Consider the following 14,982-nt stretch of genomic DNA (forward strand, 5'->3'; position numbering starts at 1 on the left):
CCTTGCCTCGCCGCGAGAAAACGCATCTGAGGGGTCTACATTTTAAAAAATTTTTTTTCTGGAGAGGCGCCCCCGACCCCCCCTTTCGCATCAATTCATCCCCCCCCCACTCCTTGGTACGGATTTACGCCCCTGCTATACATACAATCCAACCTAGGATAGCGGCTACCGCCCTTATAGGAATGCCGATAACCCTTGTCTATAAAGGACGCTTGGCGATTCCGTTGAGTGGCAGTAATACATTAAATCTACTTCTATCGAATAGACACCTGACCATAAAGAAAAGTTTTGGGGGTGCCTTTAGGCTGACGCTTATATACAGGTTTTGAATGCTAAATAGTATCACAATTATTCGGATGATATTCACTGTGTTGGGGTGCAATGGCCAAACATTAATTTTGTCTTTGCTGCCATGCAGGAACATGTATGCCCAATTGTATGAATAAAGGCATCACCTTAAAGCTCGGGGTTGGATGACCTTTGCGTCTGTCAAAACAATGTTGCCCTAAAATAAATCGAACATTTAAAACCTACAGTAGAATTAAGTCTTACTTATTAGCAAATACATTGATAACTTTACTCCACCTTCAAAAATTAATAGAAATGTGTGACTGTTAATTAGCTTTTAATATTGTGACAGCAAATGGAGGCAACCAAAAGCTATGTAATGGACCTATTACCCATTAACAACTACCTAAACATAATTTATTGGTCAGGTGACTCAGGTCACTGTTGTTCTTGATTTTCTGTTGGCTTTCATACCTCACCACTGCCGTATATTATGTATCAGCTAGTATACCAAAGCCTTAAGCTGTCATGCTGAATTCCCACATAGTGTTATGCTGACCGCAGAAAGAAAAGGCGTGCGACTATTAGTTCCTGGCCAGATGCAGCATTGTTTGCATGTTTTTCCTTCAAATGTGTTAGCGCCTAATTGCAGGCACTGCCCATGCATGATGACCGAACATTAGTACCAGTACCTACTACAGGTACCCTGATGCGACTATGGGACGTTGGCCCTGTGGACTACTACTCTGAGTGATTAGCACTATGATATCACAAACAACTTCCTCGTAAACAGCGCAGACACGCTGATATATGGCAAAATCGAAGGCATAACATTAACAGACTACTCTAGCGGTCCGGTGTGTTGTCAGCACTTCATTATTATCTCATCACATATGTCATGATTATTCTGCATCATGAGACGCACGTCTTAGCCATTATGGTTCTTTGTCAGGCTTAAAAATGGCCCATTTGCCCAAAAGACGTCGACTCCCCAATCCCAGCGCACAAGGAATGAAGGACACATATTGACTGAGGAAAGAAGGACACATATGACTGAGAATACATACAAAGGTACTTGGTTAAAAGTGGCAAAGCCCACCATCTCTTGTGCCCAACAAGAACTGATAACACCCTCCCCCCCCCCTGCTGGCCTCGTCCCCCCCCCCCCTTCCCCCTGTGAGTATACGTGTCTAAAAGAGAAGATTAGCGAAAAAGATTCAAGTTAAGGAGCAAAATAATATAAAAAATAAAAACGTTAACAGGAGGTGCTGTTTGATGTAGAGGACCCCTCCCTGATAAGTATATATATAATACTTACTTCGCGTAGCCAGCATCAAGTAACTTAGCCAGCGGTTTCTCTATACATAGCGACGCACAGCCTGGGCGCACCGCCCTATGGGTCAAAACTTTAACAAATCGCCCGTGTGTGAAAATGTTCTCTTCTATTTACTGCATAAAGTATATCTTCTAGTATCTATACTACCTTTATAAGTAGGACGGTCCCTGTATACAGAGCAGTTGCGCGCGATGACAAGTCGCCGAAAAAAAATCGCAGGGGCTCACTGGTGATCGGCCCTGGCGACGGCATTTGTTTCCAAATGGCATCCACACGCTGCCGCTTAAGTACAGCGCTGTATGGCATACGCTGTACAATGGTCCGTAGCCTAATTAATTAGGGAACACTAATCGAGCCTTCAATTAAACTCAAAAGTATACAGGAAAGATTATAGTTCTAAGACATGTCTACGGTGGGTGCTACCTAGATTTCTAGAACGGGGGCAATAACACATGTTTACAGCTGCTGACGCGATGTGGAGAGTGGAAACGTCATCTTATTTTGTGTGAATTACAGGTTGCTCATTATTCTTCCAAAATGACTGGGTGCTTGTGTTTACACTTAAGAAAAAGTGGTTAGCAATTAAGCCTAATCATATTCGTCGACAAATCTGTTTGCCTTGCGTGAGGGTGCAGTGTGACATTACTGAGTTTGGGAGCTTCAGGTAATGCGTCCGGCGCGAAACGATCTGCAGTTACATGGTGGTCTAGAAATCTGTTAGATACATATAAACACATAGTGGGCTTATCTCAGTGATCGCTGTGGATCTTGAGTTTATTTGTAAAGGCGCGTGAGTGGCTTTAATTAATTAGCACTGTATCTACGCGCGGGCACGGTATCGCCCCACGCAGGCTTAAGTTACTACGCACACTTCGCTGATGGCGCGGGGGGCTGAGTGTAAATAAAGTGTACAATTTTAATACTATCATTATGGCTGGCTCGCGAACGATTTGAGCTTACATTTGGTTAGAAATATTAGATACATATAGTTACACATGTCTTAGCTATAATCTCCTGCAAATTTTGAGCTTTATTTAAGCATGATTACGTCTTAATTAATGTACTACGGGACCATTGTACAGCTATCCATCACACGCTGTACCTATGAAGGCGGTGGCAGCGCGTGTGAATCCATTTTGGAAACAACTTATCGGCGTCAATCCTGGAGTTCGGCGCAACTCTCTGCTATTATTAGAGGACCCTACACTACTAAATATATCCAATTACATACCTGTATTTGAGTGGATCCACAATGCGCTGTTTTCTTCCCCAAACTGGCCGCTACTTACCTCCTTTGCTCTCAATTTTTCCCTTCAGAAGACAAACCCTGCTTATAGTACAGTATACATTTCTGCCCACAACAATAAAAAATAATTAACTGCCCATCACGTATCAATCGCCCAGAAAGTTATTGAGCATGACTGAACAATGTACCTTTATAGTCCAGTGTTGCCAGACAGGCCTCAACCTTGTACCATTCAGAGGACAGCCGGAAGTAGCGTATAAATTTGATAGCTTAGCCTTAGGACGTTGATTACAAAAATGGTGCATGACTAGCAATCCCGAAAGAGTAGCATTTCTTGTATATTTTTTTAGCTCGGAAATATCCGGGTACTATATAGGTCGACTTTGACGGTTCTTATGTATTCAATACCCCAACGCTAGAAATATTCTTTCCTATGATGTTTTTTATTTGTTGACTTGATTGTACTTCATATGGGGTCCTAAAACAAATTTCAGCTTGGTTGCACCAAATGGCACTTGGGGCATACTCTTAGTAATTTGCCCCACAAATCCCAAAATTCGGGGCCCGCTGGATCACGCCATCTGCAAAATTTAAAACGTTTTAACCACTTGACCTAAAAGTTGGATGGTGTCCAATACATACTTTTATAGGGTGTTTCATATGTGCGTTAGAATCCACTATTGGTGACGCGTTTATTTTTTCGGTCAAGGTCAGCCTTTAGGAGTCAGAAGCTACAAGCGTCAAGTCAAGGTCTGTGAAATTGTACTGTTTCAGCAATCGCAACCACATAAATGGAAATTTCAACTAATTACATTCTTAGTTTAATCATCGCCACAGGGAATGGGCATAATCCTATATTCATTTGGACATATTTGGCAGATGAAAAACATAAGAGCCATATTTGAAACGTAATCACACGTCCGTGATCTGCCACTAAACACAGTGGTCGGCTGATTTGGTTGTCCATCCGACCTGGACCTGGTAGTGTTAACACGTAGGTTGTAAATTATTTTAGCTGCAGAAGGCACCAAGGTCATGCACTGCATAGGGCATGAACATGTGGCCTTACTCCCACTCAATCATCCAGGTAATCGAGATTCAGAAAGACTATTCTCAAACATCCACATGGGGCCTTCACCCTGCATCGATCTGATCACCCCTTCACAAAATCCTCTCCCTCATGGACATCCTTTATTCTAAACAATTCTCATCTTAGCCTGAGCATCTCGGGTCTACTTAGTGTATGGATTGTACCAGAGCAGATTCAGTATGGGACGGGCTGCAATGAAAATGTTCTCTTGTTGGGACAGCACACATGCTTCCGGTGGGTGCCAATACAGCCCATAACACCAGTTAGATTAACACAATCTGTTGTCTGATCACTAATCACCACGGATCACGCCTTGTCTATACGTTTAGCAGCCATCAAGGACATAGGAGGGATGGCCATGGGTAATCTCGGGCGTTCTGTGTATCAGTGACGCAAATACACCATTTCGTCCCCGAGTAGCCATTGTTGCAGTTTTAAGCTCTGCTACATTGAAGGTACACAACACGCTTGCCGGAGCCTCTCTTTGTTGTTTCTTGCTCTTTCTCCATGCATTTTGCAGCCTCTTTGTTGCGCAGGCATAACTGGGTAATGGAGAGTTTTTAAATTATAGTCGATGATAACTTCACCGCCGCCGCATTCTCTCATAGATCCTATGGCCGCAGACATCTTGGTACTTGTCGAAGACTATCAATCGATTTTTTCGCCCATATACCATCTTGGGGGATAGCCACTTAAACGGCATTGAATAGATGCATGATCAGATCTTGAGCGGACTGCCACCATGTGGCCACACGTAGATATGTAGAACAGCTGTTGAAACATCCACGATGACAATGTCAGGACTGCTGGATGGCAAGAGACCTCACGCACACCAAGGCGTCCTTGACCAACCCTGATTGTTCCTTTGCGCGAGACCAACCATGCGTCTCATCAATGAGGGATGAAGGCCACGTGCATGTCACAGCTCATAGGCAAAACAGAGTCAAGCCCTTACCATCTGCCGCCTGGCTGACAATCATCAATAGCCGGAAGAAAACTATGTTCTCAACGTCTCATACTGGTGGCCTAGGGCCTGGGTTGCTCTTAACTGCTTCTGCAGGAGTGAACAGACATTTTGGCTGGTATGGGTCGCTAGAAGAACCCATCAGGGCGAGCTTGCGCGAGGTATTTTTGCTTCCATCTTTCTTCCATGTGTATCACAATCGACATCTGGAGCAACATTCACACCACGCTATGAGGGACCCCAATTCTGGCCAGATGACTGGGTTGAGGCAGCATGAGAGGCGGCGGGTTAATCTTCAAGGTGCGGGGGATGCACGGTATTCTTCCACCTCGCATCGAATGAGATCACGGAGTCATTTGCATCAAAGACACGGGGGGGCCTCACTCATTCATTGAGCTGTTTCTGGTGCAGTGATTGACCTGCGTGCCTACGCAAGATGCAGAGTAGATATCAGTCCCACACGGTCTGACCACTCTGATGCGACAGTCGATCAGCGGCAATCGATCGACTCCACTCACAAACTAACTCAGCATGACAGAGCTAGCTTGGACTGCGTCCTTTAACATTTTAGTACGAATTATGACCAAAAGAAAGCCTCCCAAGGAGATAACGTAGGGTGACCTGGCTTCCAACCAATCAAATGCTTCCAAGCGATAATGTTCCTGGTGTCCAGCGTGCTGGAAGGGTAGTGACCAGAAGTCATTTGCCGAAGTCTCTTGGCCAGTGAGCGTCTTCTTTGCATGCGGCCTGCCCTACACGAAGGTGCTTCAAGGTGACAGGATTCGACGTTGGTTCTCGATGGTATCTACCCGCAGAAGAATCATCAAACGAACGCAGAAAGGGAGAGCAGAGGTGACAGAGGTCCGGGAAGCGAATCCGGAACATCTTCAAACCCGGAGCCACAAGGCTAAATACAGTGCGAGAAGACTTTCCTGTGGTTAGCTCAAAGCAACAAGCAAGTCCTTACCATTTAGATGTGGTTCTGTAACAAAGCAAATGGACGTAAGACAAAGACATAGTACGTAGGAGGCTACGGGTGGAAAACACTGTTTCGTCGCTAAACGGTGTGCCGAGTTATACTTGCTACCAGTATATAGTCAGTCTGCTGCCCCGCGAATTGAAAGTATGCAGGGGAGCTTAGTATCAATGTTAAGCCAGTGAGGCTGCATACCTACCGAATTCTCTATCACATGCAAGCCCATGCCCGCAAAATCATCGTAGCCGCTTTGACTGTCAGTCTGTCGTGGTATCCGTATGAGACACGGATGTTATTAGGGTCATGTTGCCTTGGCCAAGTCAAGAGCTTTATATTCAACCCCAGATGTTTCATCAAATGCTGGGTCGCCATTCACCAGAGTAAAGCTACATTTAAGATGTCGCACAAACTAGTAGAGAGCATAGGATCCAAGTTGTAGGTAGATCCCTCCAGGCCTACATGCGGTTCAGCTGGATGCCGACCACTGTCAGCCGCCTTTGCGGGTGCATGCGGTGGTGTAAGCAATTCTGGGTGGCCCAGCGTAATCGTGAGCCAGTCCAACGCAAGCAGCTTTACTAGGTAGCGCAGATCAGTGACGAGTTCCAGCGAGCTGTTCCAGCCAATGGGCAGGATTGCTGGTGTGGTCAGATCGAGTTTGTCCCTGCGCCGGTCTTCATAAGCTTTACCTTGCGAGATGCTATTGCTTAGAAACTCTGCGGACAAGCGACGCTCAATAGCAACTGCCGACGGCTACCGTCTGTTCACGCCTGAAGAAGGCAGACGTGTTCGACTTAGATCCGGCTCCCCTTGGCGAGTGACACGACCCTTTGCCAAAACACTCTCTACGAGTCAATTATGAGATCTTGCCTCTATGGAGGACGCGAGAAGCTACTGCGAAGTCTATGCAAAAAGATGTCCAGAAATACCATCACCAGTAGGATCTGCGTTGTGCGTGCAGGGAAGATGCGCCCAAACGTGCGTCGGGCGACTGGTATGCGCATGGGCAGCCGGCTCCAAATACGCAGTTTCTGAAGCCGGCTATGACGTGCTAGTGCAGTAGGTTTCCTAGCCCCAAGCTTCCATCGTAGTTCCTGCCTTACTAACGGCCATGCCGATGCCCGAACCTGTGTCGGCCCTCCCAGGAATGTACCAACGGCACCAAGAAATGCACGACGAATGATGTATGTATCTGATGATGATGATTAGCTCTAGGTAAGAGTCTTTTGCCCAACAGCTTAAAATAAATCAAATGTAACTTTACCACGTGCTGAGTGTTTGATTTTTTAGAGAAAAACTGTATTTATAACACCGATTGGCTATAGTATACATATGTCTTGTTTTGAAAAAGAAAAGAAACCCGCCTACTTAATTCATTATATATCGTGTATAAATCAATGGTTGCTCATGGCCCCAACTGCCCATTAATCCCACGTTTGACAAATTATGATAACATGACTCTTTCTTTATATATCAGCGAAGATGATGCTTGCAAAACCTCGGACACCAAGCCAAGTCTCCAATGAGGGACAAGTTCTACAAATGGCCATATTGAAGGAACGAGACAGGCCCCAAACAGAGGATCGAGACGATTATATAATTAGCCCTGAATAATTTAAGGAGCCTGTAAACTAAATTACGTTAGCTTATGAATATGCCTAACATGTGCTGCGAATGCCGTTCTTGAGAAGGTAAAGATTGCACCTTTTAGCAATGTGTGTATGGCTGTCTCTTGCCTATCGAATTTTGAAAACGAGAAAACGTTACTCTAGACGCTAAAATATTAGCTTTAGTTTGCTGATTATGGTATGCGAGCATGTCCCGCGTTAGCTTTATGACAACAAGAATGAAATTTTTAATGTTGGCTGTACATTTATTATAAAATGAACCTATTGACCTCTCTGCATATCGACATTACGCCCAAAAACTTTCGTTTTAAAAATAGAATTGTTTATTCGATTTATAATTTGGACATTTGAGCATTTGTAAGCTATTCAGGCAGTCATCATCCAATTTCAGATGACTGTCATTTGATCACGTGATCTTCGGCAGAAAGGCCTACTCATAGAAAGCTTGCTTATCATAGATTATAATAAAACATTTCAGCTTATTGCAGCATTCCAAAAATCATGATTAGCCACTGTCCCTCCATATGGCACAAAACCCTATTTTTTGGGTCTTCTGCTCGCCCTTCATGGACTATTATATGTGTTGAGCTCAAATGCAGTATATCCTGCTTTGCCATATTTTAACAAGCCTAAAATTAATCGACAAATACAGCCTAAAAATGGAATAGTTAGTGTATTGTTTGACGAAGCTGGTGATATTTGATTCTACTTGACTCCCATCTGAAGCAAACTCTCCTAGCTGGTTCCACACTCATCAGCTGTATGCGGAAGAGCCAAAACAAATATCTCTGGGTGCGAAATAATGATACACATGCTGTGCAACGCATAGCTGCGGAAACAATTAGCTGCCGATTCACACGAGCCGAGAAAAGTATGCCGTTTCAAACGCTAAATATATACGGCGGCTTGCCTTTAGCCACGCAGCTTGCTTAGCCGCCGAATGCTCCAGCTTGCTAAGCGCGGAATCATATCCGCCGCCAACTAAGCCCGCACGTATATTCGGCACACGCTGGCCGCGTATCAGGGGCTCGAATTAACCGACGTCGGGCATCGACGGCAATTGCCGAGCGTGCCCCTCATCAATCGCCGTAGCTGCCCCTGAAAATCCCAACCCGACCGACGGCAGTGACCTGCCTATCGCCGCTTTTCTGTAATTGCCGTCGGTGCCTCGACCTCTTCAGGCTAGACTGCCGGTTTGCTGGGCCGCACTGTTGTCGCAGAGCAATGTACATATCTCTAGCAGCAACGCGGTGAGGCCCCCTGCGCCGCGCCCGGATACCCAGTCTTACCCGGCGCCCGGTAAAAACAATTAACAGTAGGTATACAGTGCGCCTTGCCCAACCGCGCAGTAGCACGATCAGATAAATAGACTGCACCTGTCGCTAGTTGCCCGTGGTAGAACACGAATATTAAATGCCTGCACGGCCCGGTTGAACTCGTGCCCCCCCGGCAGTGCCCCCGCACTTTTACCAAGCGCGGGGGAAACGACGCGTTCGCCGCAGAATAGGCCAGTGATCTGTACGGTACTCGTGTAGCTTGCTAAGGTGCCAAGTAAATTTAGAGAATTTTAGTAGAATTCATACGATGAACACAAGAGCTTTCCATAACAATGGCCTTGTGCCATTCTCACAATTTGTAGCAGGGTTGCCGTTTTGATGCCTTTTAAAATTGCCTCGGCTGGCCCATCGTTCATCTTAGACGAAAATTCAAGGCAGATTTCTCACATATGCCCCCAAAAAATTGCCCTTACCCCGTGTCGTCGCCCCTTAATTCGAGGCCTGCCGCGTATGATTGTTTCGTGCTGAACGCCACTTGTTCGTGTTGTTCGCCGCATTGTGAACGCAGTTGTTACGGCTGTGAATGCCGAAACTGGGTAGCGCCCTCTAACCTAGACTGCTTACCCGTTTCGCTAGCACGACGTTAGGCGTAGGCCCCGTGTTGGAAACTGCTCGACCCTGGATGCGGGTACCCAGGCTATATTCTATACCGCGCTAACCATAAGCCTCGACATCTCGGCGTGTTAACGGTTTTTAACCGGACTTTAGCACACCAACTAAGTACCGTGGTAATCAGCTAAGCCGTGTATACGTGGTGAACGCAGCTTATAGGTCACTCGCGAATTTACCACTCGTTCAATTGATAGATATGACAACAGACACAGGCTCATTTACTTCAAAATAATATTAAAATAATATGCAACCATTATTTAAAAATGCCAAGAATATGTATGGTAGCCTTATCTATAGTTATGCATAGTACTTTTACAAGTTACGAGTTATTACTAGTGCGAAGACATGGTCTGGAAAACTAAGGAATTTTCATTGGACTGGCCGGCTTATAATTTACCGGGATGTAACTGCCTTTGGTGTGTCGCGGGTACTGGAGAATGCTCATGATGCCTGGAATAAACTCACCATACTTTTTTCAGGGCACATTTGCCAAACTTGCCCACACTTCTATTGAACAAGTTTCCATATGTGATTGATCCATCGTCATCAAGCAGATCATTGACCTTCCCTAATAAAACATTAATTTTCACTCAGTTTAGAGCCTAAAATTAACATACTTAGACATTATTACTAGGTTAATTAGCTAGCACAGGCCACACTTGGAACGTGTCTATAATAAAAATAAAGTAAAACGCATAAATACAACACGTGAAATGTATGTGTTATACCAAAGTCTTAATGTTTCTCTACTTCTATATTCGCCTATTATGCCCGATAATTACTGATAGAATACCGCTCATATGCTCACTCGGCAAACACACAATGTACACGCACGCATGCCCATGTGCCACAGACAACAAGAGAGAATGAGAACTCTCTTCTTGTTGCTTCAAACAACTTGTTGTTGTGGCCACAGGGCGATGCCTGATGCGGTGTACTACATGTGTGCTTGCAGCATGAGCATGTTGAGCGCGTAATTTACAGGCTAATTATGCGACAATAACAGGCGAAATAGATTTAGGTATTATAACACTGTAGGGGGTACTACTAGCTCTATCTGATAAGCCGTCTATGAGTTCCCTGGTTGTACTGCCGGAACTAACCCTGGCGTACCGGGTCCGGTGCTTATACGCGCGAAGGTACCCTGCGTAAACTATCTGATAATGCGTTTAGGCAGGCGTTCGTTCCCCAGGAATGAAATTCAAACAGGGGCGGAGGGCAAGGGTAGCTGGGTGGCAGGGGAGGGGAGGCGGGTGGAAACTAGCGGGGGAGGGCCACTCGGGGAGCGGGGAAACTAGAGTCGCCGGGGTCGGGTCGGCGCGGTGTATTTCCTACCGTACGATAATTAACATGCGTAAAAGTCGCAGCACCACACCCACTAGTCAACAAATTGGTTGGGTATTTGTGGTTCTTGTAGTATTACTCAACGATAGCCCGAGTCGGGCTTGTGTACTGCAGTCGTGTTGGTACAGTGGCAGCCAGTGCTTAACTGTCTGACATTGTCAGGTGTTGCGCCTTAAGTCTTAGGGCGCGCGTACGTATGGAATGACGCCGCTAACGTGGCGTGCTTGCCGTGTACGTGGTCCTGCAGCGGTGGCGGCCATGCGAGTGGGCTATGGCACGGCTTTTAACAATACACTGCGGTGTACGCGGCGGGCTGTCGCTGCGGCGCCGCGCGTGCTTGTAGTGTATGGAAGCAGAACCCCGTCATAACGCAACCACCGACACGTGTTCTAAGGAATCTCGAATTGCCACGTGGTCCGCAAGTCTTTATTTTTGATTACACCACACGTCACGCATCGAGATTTCATATTTCGACACGTCTTGGCAATTCCGCAATTACTACCAGCGTTCGCTTACCAATCCTCTTCTCAAGAACCTTACTCTGTCAGCTATATTCTGAATTACAACCACGTCCGGTGTAATTCTTCTTGCGCAACCACGACGCTATACTTCGAATACAACCTACTCCGCTATATAAAATACTTATACGCACCGACGGGTGCGGTGCTTGTAATTCCGAATTGAAGACGAGGAGAATTTTTAAATGCGGGGGCGAAGGGATTCAATAGCAGTCGGAAAGAGGATTACACTGACGTGGCTTGTATTCGGAGTGTGCGGACGGCCGAGTTGTTCTGGAAAGAATTAAGACAGCTTTGTCTCGACATATCGAACCGATCGGTGCAAGCAGCGCCGCGCCGTCTGCGTGTCGAAAGAATTAGGGATGAGTGTTGTAAATTGCGACCGACGCAGTCTAAATGAACCTGCCCACGCTAAGTTTGCGCAATCGTACGGGAGAACTTGCTTTACTGCTTAGCGGTGTAGATGCTCGTTAAAGTCAACGGCCACATCAGGGATTGTTCTTTAAATCAATGAATTAATATTAAACGGTCGTGTATACCTTATACTCGGTCCGTTAAATCGCACAATTCAGGGATTGTTCTTAACATGCGAAATATATACTAAATAGACTAGCTACCAGGGTCGATCGAGCTGGGCCGGCGCTGTCAGTTTTAATGTGATCGATCCAATCCGGTTTGCAGATACGTCTGAATAGTTCTGGTACAGTGGGCGCTTATCGGTTAGCGGAGTAGGAGCAGTGAAAGCGCGCCAGGGGAGGGGGAAAGGGAGGGGGAGGGAGGAGGAGTTTTAGAGTAGTAATAGTAGGTGGGGAGAAAGAGAAAGGGGAGAAAAAGGATAGAATAAGGTGGTGGAGCTGAGGGGCGGTAGATAGAAGGCTCACGGTGGAGACGGAGGAGGGGAGAGAAGTGCGTGGAGAAAGGAGGAAGGCGCCTATCGGCACAGAAGCGCCGTAGCAATCAGCTCGGTGACAGAATGGAACCATGGCGAGAAAGCTGCGATGTGTGACGGAGGAGGGAAAGGGATTGTATGTCCCAGGGCCAGAAACAAGACTAGAACCCGAGATGTAGCTGGGAGTGGACACGCGCTGGGGGCGCTGGGAGTGAGACCTGGTCCGCGGGTGATGAGAAGGAGGGAGGGGGAAAAAAGCTGCGTGGAGTGATAAGTACCGGAAGACAGAATAGGCCGGAGAACGGCCTGGGGAGCAAAATGGGACGCTAGATCGTTGAGATAGTGATGAGGGGGAGAAGGTATGGGAGGTATGCTCGAGTGCTGTTGCCGGTTAGGCCTAGGGAGTAGCGTAGGACCCGCACTCCACGTAAGTGAGGTGAGGCGGGCAACTAGCTGGGGTGCGAGTATGAGAGGAGTGATTCAGAGGAATTGGGGTTAGCCATCCCGTGCGGAGGAATGGAGTAATTCAGAGACGAGGAAGGAGAGAAGCAGGGGGCGGTGGAGAAGCGAGCGCGGAGGGGGGACTTGATGACATGCGACCGACAGAGAAGGAGGATGCGAGGGGAAAGAAGGAGCGGCTGAGTAGGGGAGCGAGGGCGAGAAGCTCTGGCGGGCAGTGGGGAGCGGGAGAGAGTAGGGAGGGCTGTGTGAGAGATTTCTGTGCTTGGTTGGTGTAAGCAAGGACGGAAAGCGGGATGGAAGCACTCACTGAGTGGAGAAAAGTAGAGGATAGGCGGAGAAGGAGAAGCAAGAGTACGGCCACACACCAGTAGAAGAGCGGGGCGAGAAGGGGTAGTTTGGGAGAATGAGGAAGGGGAACGCGGCGGTTACTGGGGAAAGCTGGGTGAGAAGGGTGATATAGAGTAATAGAAGAAGATAAATAGCATGGTGCGAGAGAGTCTCGTAGGAAGGGTGCGGGAGAAGGTTGAGAAGCGTTGAGGAGGACAGCGGGATGGGAAGGGCAGCTCGTAACAGTAACCGTGTCGTGTGACAGGGAGTAGGGGGATGTAACAGGAGAAACTGAAGCTGTGGAGAAGTGAGGAGGGGTTGCATGGGACATGTTGCACTGTTCGGTCATTGTCGTTGCGAGCAAAGGTGCGATGGCCTGTGATAAGCTGGGGGATGGAGGACTCGCACGGAGAAGGGAGAAGGAGATTCTCCCTCTGCCATCCACCACAGCTTCTTCGTGCTCTAACCTAGACTGCTATACCCGTTCGCTGCACGACGTTAGGGTAGCGTGTGGAACTGTCGACCCGGTACCAGTCTATATTATACCGCGCTAACTAAGCCTCGAATCTCGTGTAAACGCGTTTTAACCGGACTTAGCACCAACTAAGTACGGTATCAGCTAAGCCGTGTATACGTGTGAACGCAGCTTATATGTCACGGAATTTACCACTGTTAATTTGATAGATATTACAACAGACACAGGCTCATTTACTTCAAAATATATTAAATAATATGCAACATTTTTAAAATGCAAAAATGTATGTAGCCTTATCTATATATGCATAGTACTTTACAAGTACTAGTTATTACTAGTGCCGAAGACATGGTCTGGAAAACTAAGAATTTCATTGGACTGGCTTATAATTTACCGGGATTGTTTGGCGGTACTGGAGAATGCTAATAAACTCACCATACTTTTTCAGGACATTTGCAAACTTGCACACTTCTTTGAACAAGTTTCCATATGTGATTGATCCATCGTCATCAGGATCATTGCCTTCCCTAAAAAACATAATTTTCCACTCATAGACCTAAATTACATCTAGACATATTACTAGGTTAATTAGTAGCACAGGCACTTGGAACGTCTTAATAAAATAAAAAAACGTAAATAAACACGAAATGTATTTACTACCAAAGTCTTAATGTTTCTCTACTCTATTTCGCCTATTATTGCCGATAATTACCTGTAAATACCGCTCAAATGCTCATCGGCAACACACAAGTACACCGCACGCATGCCCTGTGCACAGACAACAAGAAGAGAATGAGAACTCTCTTCTTGTTGTTCAACTTGTTGTTTGTGCACAGGGCGTGCATGCGGTGTACTTGTGTGTTGCAGATGAGCATTTGAGCGGTATTTACAGGTAATTATCGACAATAACAGGCGAAATAGAGTAGGTATATAAACTGTAGGTACTACTAGTCTAGCTGATAAGGTCTATGTCTCCCTGGGTACTGCCGGAACTAACCCTGGGTACGGTCCGGTATACCGGAAATTAAGTCTTACTTATTAGCAAATACATTGATAATTACTCCACCTTCAAAAATTAATAGAAATGTGTGATGTTATTACTTTTTAATAGGTGTACAGCAAATGGAGGAACAAAAGTATGTAATGGACTATACATTAACAACTACCTAAACATAATTTATGGTCAGGTGACTCAGGTCACTGTGTTCTGATTTTTTTGGCTTTCATCCTCACCACTGGTATATTATGTCAGCTAGTTACCAAAGCTTAGCTGTCATGCTGAATTTCCCACATAGTGTATGTGACGCAAGAAAGAAAAGGCGTGCGACTATTATTCCTGGCAGATGCAGCATTGTTTGCCATTTTTCCTTCGAAATAGGCTAATTGCAGTCACTGCATGCATGATTACCGACATAGTACAGTACCTACTACAGTACTGATGGACTATGTACGTTGGCTGTGACTACTACTCTGAGTGATTGCACTATGATATC

General features: G+C 46.2%; 1 protein-coding gene across 1 annotated transcript in view; it reads right to left on the reverse strand.

The window, feature by feature from the left end:
• The window catches only part of LOC106816758 (acetyl-coenzyme A synthetase, cytoplasmic-like), a 26,966-nt gene extending 12,939 nt beyond the window's left edge, over positions 1 to 14,027 (reverse strand). The window contains exon 1 of the mRNA XM_014821380.1: positions 13,925 to 14,027. Within this exon, the coding sequence (XP_014676866.1) occupies positions 13,925 to 14,027 (103 nt within the window). The remainder of the gene's footprint in view (positions 1 to 13,924) is intronic.
• Between the last annotated feature and the right edge of the window lie 955 nt (positions 14,028 to 14,982).

Source organism: Priapulus caudatus, unplaced genomic scaffold, assembly GCF_000485595.1.
Source record: "Priapulus caudatus unplaced genomic scaffold, Priapulus_caudatus-5.0.1 Scaffold1478, whole genome shotgun sequence".
Classification (NCBI taxonomy): Eukaryota; Metazoa; Priapulida; class Priapulimorpha; order Priapulimorphida; family Priapulidae; genus Priapulus; species Priapulus caudatus.